General features: G+C 35.6%; 1 protein-coding gene across 2 annotated transcripts; it reads right to left on the bottom strand.

Moving 5' to 3' along the window:
• Positions 1-601: 601 nt before the first annotated feature.
• LOC122594210 lies at positions 602-8,213 on the bottom strand. Of its 2 annotated transcripts, none has more exons than XM_043766681.1 (17): positions 8,059-8,213; positions 7,788-7,931; positions 7,577-7,664; positions 7,388-7,490; positions 7,213-7,297; positions 5,842-5,922; positions 5,330-5,760; positions 5,140-5,221; positions 4,889-5,062; positions 4,733-4,786; positions 4,076-4,168; positions 3,697-3,762; positions 3,216-3,262; positions 2,489-3,124; positions 1,950-2,407; positions 1,354-1,507; positions 602-1,272 (listed from the first exon to the last, which is right to left on the bottom strand). In XM_043766681.1, the coding sequence occupies exons 2-15, from the start codon at positions 7,908-7,910 to the stop codon at positions 2,038-2,040; spliced, it is 2,433 nt and encodes an 810-aa protein (XP_043622616.1). In that variant the 5' UTR covers positions 7,911-7,931; positions 8,059-8,213; the 3' UTR covers positions 602-1,272; positions 1,354-1,507; positions 1,950-2,037. The 2 variants fall into 2 exon arrangements, with proteins under 2 accessions (XP_043622616.1, XP_043622615.1); XM_043766680.1 differs by having other exon boundaries at positions 7,788-7,927.
• Between the last annotated feature and the right edge of the window lie 1,000 nt (positions 8,214-9,213).

Genomic DNA, 9,213 nt, shown 5'->3' with positions numbered 1-9,213 from the left:
GAGGGGAACGAGTCCCACCCAACAGTGTGGACTCGTCCCTGTGAGTCGAACGAGCGAAAGAACGAACCATTGGGGACCTTAGAACAGGAGTTATGTTTCCAATTGTCACGGGAGTGTAGACTTGACGAAATATTTTTCATACTAATTAGAGGGGGAAAGGGAAAGGAGACAATGGGTAAATTTGAATCACTATGTTAACACTTCTTTTGGCTGTTTAATCTTTCCATAATTTTAAGCGCCCATATTTAAGTTAAAAACAAGGTGCATGCTGATAGACACAATTCAGTGAATTTGGGCTTTATACAGATTGGATATTCCATCTGTTCTAACCAAGTCGGAAGAGTAAACGAAGTTTTTAAACAGGTGGTACCTAAAAACAAAATTCTCTAATTACACTTAAACAACTTCATTAGGTGCCAAAACGGCATCATCAGAATTTTGTAAAATGAATAGCTTGATAATGCAAAACATGTACGTCACAATGAAAAGAATGTTGAATCATCTTGGATTGTGATTCATTGTATTGACAGTCATCATAAACTAGTCGGTCAGTCTGATTGATCTTAAGCAGGTAACTGAAGTATGTAACTCAGCAATTCGATTAAGAAGTAATCTGTGATCATTAATTCTAGACGTAAAAATCTCAAACACAACATGTAGTCATTTATCAATCATGAATGAAGCAAACATAGAAATAAATGATTACATACATGTTAGGAAAAAAAAAAAAATTAAAACAAATCTACAGGATTGGCCCTTTTCTTTGACATCCTTCACAAAAATATGGAACTTCAAGTTCTGTTTTCTCCGCATTGAGGCTTGCTCCCGGACCCCATAACCGGTACACCCGGCAAATTTTGTATCAACAAACTTCTTCTCCAGTCTAAAATTGGCCATTGGACAGCTAAGCGCACAGTCTGAGGTCCCACCGGATGTATGGCTAAATGGTAGGGTGAAGATATATTTCCATCGGGTTCAAGAGTTCCCAATGTGCTATTAGAAAAAGGGAGTTTTACCTTGACTTTGAGTACTGAGGCGGCTGTGCCCATATAGTAGAATATTGAAACACTAGTACTTTTCCAGGATGTATGTCCTTAGCTTGCTTTGTAAACTATGATCCATCCGTTTCCAACGAGTTGTTGAAAACTAAGGAGTCGTACTTTCGGATTCATAGCGGCTTGGTCAAGCCGACGCCAAGTTTGAGTTTAATTCACAACTTCTTGAGCTTCTCGATATTGGATATTGCCTCTGGGTATTTAGTTGCAAATTCATCTGCATCAAACGAAATTAGAATTTAAGTTTCAAACTATGAAAATAAGTTAAATTCTATAAGTAATTTTGTGGATAAATTACCTTAGGCTTAAGGGTCTGTCGCGCGAGGTAGATCTTTCTGGATTCTTCAGGCAGAAGAGGTGAAAGAGTCGTCAAATAGTATGGCAAGTGTCGTTCAAGAGGTGTAAACTCTTTTGGCTTTATCCTAGTTCCTTGCATCTTCTTAATACCATCACTGGTTCCGTAGAAAAGTAGTTTTGGGAGAAAAGAATTAAAAGGGAAGATAATCAAAAGAGAAACTTTCTTTTCTTCTTTTTTTTGACTTCCCATCTTACAAGGGAAGAATGGTCTTTTGTCATATAATTACAAAAACAATACTTTTTTTTTATTAAACCCCAATCCAGGTTTTGACCAAGTCGAGTTCGAGTTTCCAAAAACCCGTGTCCCCCTCCTCTCCCTTCCCAAACCTTGGTTATACCAGAAGTACGACTTATGAGTGCATAGAGAGACAATCAAAAACAGAAGGAGCATTTTGCCATATAACACTCGTTCAAATAATTTACTAGAGAGCTTTTTATCTAAGGAATGCTAATTAAGGATTTAACAATACCTGCCTTGCTCAGAGTATACCCAATAAAAAAAATAAGATACAAATAGAAAATATTGAAATAATATACCTTTGCTTCTTGTGATGAACGATATGGCTCATAGAAGAACACCCACCCCACAGGCCCTAAGTCCCTTTGCTGCTACGTTTCAGGTTATCTACACAGGATTTGTTGATAACAGAAATTCAGGCTGCAACCTTTGCAGCAATACCCCACAAAACGGACACAGTGGTTTCAATAATACTTTGTCATTAGTTTCCCTATGCAATCTCTTGCGAATCCTTTCCACAGAGTCACCAGCCGGAGGGTATCTGAGCAATGTAAAAAGACTCTCTGGAGCAAAATTTGAGACCCGTCTATTGCAAGATACACAAAACCATAATGGAGAAAGAGGGCACACACTCATAGAAACAGCACACCTTGCCAGTTTATGCCTCTCATCGTTTCCTTTGTTGCAAAAAGCAACTTCTGTACTTTCAAATGGAACTGGTGCAGAACAGTATATGCATTCCTCTTCTGCTACATATCTGTGTACACATTAAACCATCCAATGACATAAATAACTTGAAAATATCCATTTCTTCATTAATATCTGATTTTTAACATACCTTTTCTCAATCTTTGTAACTTCGGATGCAAGGAGTCGAAGAAAATCTTTTACCACACGGCCATTTTTTGAAACCCACCATTTCATTTGTGTCAATTTAACAGGCTGCAGATTACCATTACACCCATTAAGTGTGGCAGCGAAACTACAACCAATGAGCCTTTCTCTAAGTTCTCTTTCAGACATCTCAAGAAGCTTAATCCATAGGTTTGATTCTCCACTCTCGGATCCCTCTTCACTGGTAATTTTATCTCCAAGTATGACATGCCTATTCACTAAGTTAAGTAGATGCAACTGGCGTGAAGTTAAACTTGGGAGACATTCAAAAACATGTGGTAAAACGGTTTCAAGGGTTCTACCCCACTCAAACTCAGCATATGAGAGCAGCCACGTAGCCAGAACTTTCTCAACATAGTTAACGTTAGATTTCTTCAAAACCGATAATGCGGTTATGACGTCCCATACAACGATGGGCTTATAAAAACGTTCACACTGATTTAATGACCATAGTATGTTGTTTCCCCAATTAACTAAATCCATATTCGGAAAACCAGGCAAACTTTCTTTATTAGATTCTGGATCTTCTTTCAGCTTTTGCCCACCAATCCAGAAGAACTCAACAGCACCCTTCAGTGACCTGAGTCATTTTCAATATATCATAGCATTAGACTTACATTCCTGATGGCTGATACATCAAATAAAAAGACTAACATCAAAGCGAGACTTACCTGGCCTCATACATTGGATTTAACAGATTAATATCAAAGCTTCTAACCTGCAAGATTTGAATCATGTAAAAATTATAGAAGAAACTTTTTAAAACTTAACCTTAACATGACAAAGAGGGTGCCATGCACTACTACTTTCATCTAGCTAACATTCCCTTGCATATATGAAGTATTTATCTAAATTCTCATTGATCTAACATTATCTTTTCAAATACATATGGGTCAGATAGTAATACATGCTTCTTTAATCCCAAATACATACGGGTCAAATAGTGCGCAAAAAACTTACTTTCTTACGACAGTTCACAGTTTATTTAGCTACGGGAAGTTTCCAAATTATATACGGGCCATAGCAGGTGATTTTAAAGGAGCTTCAACTCCCACAAACAAGACATTACACATTAATAATGATATATATGATGTCTTCTCAACTATTTAATAATTTTTTAGGGAGCAGATTCCAAGTAGAATTTTGACATACCACAGCAAGCACAAGATTGGCAGGGGATACTGCTATGCCAAAACATGCATCGAACACATTAGGGACCTGCCAAAAGGTTTATAGTTTAGTCAATAATCTCCTTCACCCAAAACAACGCAAAAATATATATCCATGTAAGTTGTCCCAAAATTTAGGCAGACATTTCCTTTCAAATATATATTCATTCTGACATTACTTCTCTGCCTTTAGTAGTATTACAAGATTTTGGTCAAAAAGATCCTTCTATTGTGTCTTCATCAAGGAAAATTATCAATATTTGGCCTATTATCAAACTATTTCATCCAGCCAAGCCCAATGCAAATATTGCTTCTATTTTAGAACGAAAAATCACCAAAGCTAAAAAAAAGTTAAATCATACATCAGTGGAGATCTTCACACCAAGAATATTTGAAGGTATGGGTACTTCATGGAGCAAATCGTCTTTTATGATCCAGCTATGCAATGAATTGTCCTGAGACATATGAGGCACATTAGTTTTGCCATGAGCAGAGTTAGCAATGGCAAGACGAAAGACATTGAATTGTGTTTATAATTTTGCAACCCAATTTATATCAGTCTAAAAAGTTAAGTTTACGAAATAAATTCATTGAACAAACAATTTAAATCTCTCTTGATAACTTTACCCTCGTAGTGGATCGTTGGAATGTACCATACGCTTTTTTACATTCTAAGCTTCATCATAGTGAATAGTTGGAATCATGGTGTGTACTACTAGTTACATTCTAAACAGATTTTATAAACTTCTGTATAGATAACTGACTCAGAACTTCAGTATATGTTTAGCATATGGTTCAGATATTTGGTCAAATCGAGAAAAATGCTTTTAATCTAATACAATGTCATATGAGCCAAGAGATAGGCTCAAACTTATATGGTCTATTCTAGCCCATCATTTTTATGTTTGCCAGGCGCCACAAAGATAACCTAGAAGTCCATATCTGGTAATTGCATATCATATCATATTGTTTATTCCCAGTCACAAAAGCCATACACACGACATGATGAAATCCAGTACCTGGCTACAGCTGTAGAGGCATTTACCATCATAAGCCCAAGCCAAACCTGTAACCTGATTCAACACCAACAAAATAACAAAATTTACAGTCGATAAGGTAACAAATATCTTATGAACATTGACCCCCATAAAGTAGAAGGAGTTGCAGAAGCTCACAATATGATCATGTGCATAATGTCCAAATACATTGAATTTGTCGATGGATGTATCATAAGTCAATATTTCTAAGGATCCAGAACCTTTTCCAACAGCCAAGGTTATCTTGTGTGGGGAAATATCTGGAACGAGAAGTGAAAGTACAGAGACAGGGCCTGACCCAACATTTATAACCTATTTTCATTGAATAGGAACGTTAAATAGAGCTAGTATGATAGATAATGAAATTTATACGTAGACAAAACACTGACCTCCTTCAACAGTGAGAATGAACCCATATCATCTTTGGTGGACTCAACCAGGTCATTCATATATCCCCGCCAGACTTTTACACTGAAAGAACAAAAGACAGAACAACTCGTGAGTTCAGGGTATCTGTAAGTTTGTCAAACCCTCCCAAAATATGCTGCATTGAAAAGAACAGACAGAAAGAAGACTAGCCTTCCATCAGCACATCCTGTACATAATAGAAGCTGGGTTGATCCGTCAGAAACAAATGTTGACCAGCTGATTGCAGTGATCCAAGAACTATGTGCTTGAATAAATCCACTAAGTGATACAACAGGCACCTTGCTTTGTTCTGTTATAGAGTAGCATTGTGGTACATGGACTCTCCATAACATAATTTTTCCACTTTTGGCGCCAATGGCGAGTACAGAGCAACTACTTGACAAGTTACTATGAAGCATTGGGGACCAGGCAACAATAAGTGATGAAACCAATGCACTGCGAGAAGCATACTGCTCTGCACTTATGAAAGAGAGATTGCGGTTATCTTGTGGATTTAGTCTTCTGTGCTTTCTGCTTCCTAAATTTGATAATGATGGATCCTCATTGTTCCCTTGCTCTACATCAAGTTGACTAGCTCGACACTTATAAAGAAAAGTGACCAAAAGTCAATGCAAGAACACAAGAAACAGATAAGGAAGCAAGATACCAAGCATTCAACTTACATCTTCTGAAGATGGAACATCAACCTCCCCATATCCACTTTTTGAAAAGTAAGAATGTATCATTTCAGATATATCCACAACCTACAAAATAAATACGCAACACAACTCAACACTAGATGTCAACAGGAAAGCACATCACAAATTATCCAGGACATATTTGAGATCTAATACTAACGATACGAAGCTTAAACAAGGAAAAGAAACTTTAATGACCTTCAAACACCATCTGTTTATACCATTCTTAGATTTCAAAGGTCTTGTTTAGAGATAAAACAACGATACATTGCTACGCCCATTTACTTAATGTTGGGACAATTAAGATGGGTCCACGAATTGCATCCAAGTATGTAATGATTCAGGATTTTACAGTAATGCTCTAGAATAACAAAATACAAATATCATAGTCGACTATTTGTGGTGTCTGGGCGTCTGGCCATTGGCCGCGTAATGCCAGAGTCCGCAGCCATAGAAAATCGAGTGTTAAAATCTCTCCCAACAGCAGACTAACGTGGCGACACAAGAGTTGTCATTACTTTTCCTTCTTCTCTAGATAAGGTGTTTATATGATAATAAAAGAACAGGGAATATACATGCATATCATAGTTGTTAAAAGCGCTCGTTTTTGGCGCCTGGGCGCTAGGCGCATTAGATTCCCGCCAGTTCGCATCTGAGCCCTAAGCCCAAGGCCCATAATGGGAAAGGCGAAATTATGGGGAAGGAAACCGGTTTTAAGGATATAGACACCTAACAAAAGAAAGGAAACCTGTTTTAAGGATATAGAAACCAGTCTTAAGGATATAGAAAGCTGTTTTGATAATGGATTGTAAAAACCGGTTTCTATTCTTTTTGGAGACCTGTTTTTATATTGTGTGAAAACCGATTTCCGTAAGGGGTTTCTATTGTTTTTTCATAGTGTTTCTATTCTTTTCTTTATGGCTACAGAAACCAGTTTCCTAACATTACTAGTGTATGTTATCGTTCTTTAGTAGTTGTTTTTATATTTTTCTAAATTCTACTATACATAATTTCAACATAATTATGTATAATTTGGTTTCAAGTTTTTTGTTTCCAATTTATGAACAATGTATGTTGAACTTTTTGATTGAATGCATTATGAGTTATTTAAATGGTATTTAGTAATTTGAATGGCATTTGGTTTGTTATTTACTTAAGTGCGCTTTTTTTTCTTCGGGTCCGCGTTTTTTTTGCACCTCTCTCCTAGGCCACATTTGAGGTCATTGTGCTTTGAATGCGCCTTCGCTTTTGACAACTATGATGCATATGCATGAATATAATGTAAGCACGCTTCTCCTGAATGATCAAGACACCCGAACATACTTGATAAACAAATAGCTATGTGACTGCACATACCTCTACCCAGTCTGCAGAATATTCAAGAAATGGGGAACGATAAACCTTAACGACCCCTTGAGTGGTGCAAACAGCAAGCAAACACCTACACACAAAAAAAAGGTAGAGACTTTGTTAGAAATCAGCAAAGAGGAAAAGTTAAAAAGTACAAATGAGTTTGATAACAGAAAGATACCCGCCGTTAGGAGCCAAACCGAGAGAAGACCACGATATCGAGCGTACAGAAGGGCGAGGATCACGAGACAAACAAGTAGGCAACAAACAACCAGAGACCAAATCTGTGAACAACATTTCTTCATAAATAAATCATTACACATTAAAGTTAATAATTTTATAAATCATGTATTGTACGTTTGCGGGTTACCTTTATTAGATTGTATAAGACCAAGTTGAAAAGGAGCCGCGGCCGGGATTGTGATTAAACCTTTCGGTCCAAACGGCATAGCCGGATTCTATCAAAATTATCAATAATCAAATTATATCAATGAATGAATCAACAATGAATATGGTGGTGGTGAAAAGGGTAAAAACAAAACAGTAGGAAAAAAAAAAAAGGGTAAAAGTAAAATTAGTACCAAAATAGTAACCAAGTGACCAGAGGCAATAGCAAGCAGGTTTTCATGGGACCATGCCATGGCATTTGGGTATGTCGGTGAAGCTACTAATGGCACTGCCTGAAACCTCTTTGATGACGTCATTAACAAGGAACTTATACCTAGCTTAAAAAAAAAAAAAATTTGTAAAAAAAAACTTAAAATCAAATTGGGGATATAAGGGATGTAAACTGGGATAAATATTAATGCAGCAGAATCATGAATTAGGGTTTCAATAACAAAATATACTTACCAAAAGAGAAACTGGGTTGAAAGTTGAAAATTACAGAAATCGTGGTCGATGGAGTCTAACAGATTCATATATCATCACAGAGTGTCGTCGATTGATATCAGTTTGGCAAACAAATGTTAAAATTTTATGTCAGGATTCCTTGGACCCAACTTGGGCCAATTTATTTGTTTTCTCTCTCATGGCTCGTAAAAATAACCTAATTCTTATATCTAAAAATCAAACTAAAATTTTAAAAATTTAAAATGTGTATTATAATAAATTTTTTTTAATCTTTTCCCTTAATTTTTTCATATTTCATCATCCTATAATTAATTAAGTTGATTTTTAGACATACAAATTAAATGATTTATCATTATCCTTTTTCTAAACTTTACATCCAATCAAATTTTATATTTTTTTACTTAAATAAAAACAACCTTCAATTATTTATTTTTTATTTAATATATACAGACATTATTTATACATTCATCACTTAAAGGCTAAAAAAAAAAGAACGAGCCCAATCCTTAGATATAGATATGAGGATGTGAGATGTAAACCGTCTTGTTTCTCTTTAAAAATAGAAAAACTGCTTCGTACTCGATAAAAAAAAACAAAAGTAACAAAGTGGAAGAGAAATAGTTTAATATAACTGAAATTATATATTGTATGAATCAACGTTTTCTTTTATGTGACTTTTTAACTAGTCCTCAGGCCGGTCCGATGGATGGGTAGTCTCAAACTATATCAATCAAATCTAAAAAATTAAATTCAAGTATATTAAATAGATATCGAATAAAATTAAAAAAACTAAAAATAAAACATAAAACGATTAAAATAAGGCCAAAAAATTGAAGAACTAATGCGTAATAAACTAATCTTTCGGGGAAGGCGTGTCACACATATCGGAATCATGATAAAACCATCCTTAGCTATAAAACCATGATAAAAGAACTCAAGATATGTCAAGTAATGAATAATGATAGGTTCTGGCATAGAAACATGCTACAATTTAGACGTTATAACGTATCCAAAGAATTAAAAACACATAGACAAACCATAAAATTGATTCTTGGTAAACTAAAACAAATTTCAAGGAAACGTTCATAATACTTTTATCCCCCACGTTGAATCAACTCATGATCGTCAAGATCCATTGCCAATTCATAATGTATA

This window comes from Erigeron canadensis, chromosome 3, assembly GCF_010389155.1.
Source record: "Erigeron canadensis isolate Cc75 chromosome 3, C_canadensis_v1, whole genome shotgun sequence".
Lineage (NCBI taxonomy): Eukaryota > Viridiplantae > Streptophyta > Magnoliopsida > Asterales > Asteraceae > Erigeron > Erigeron canadensis.
The sequence above is the reverse complement of the archived record's forward strand: the minus strand, read 5'-3'. Positions and strand labels throughout refer to the sequence as shown.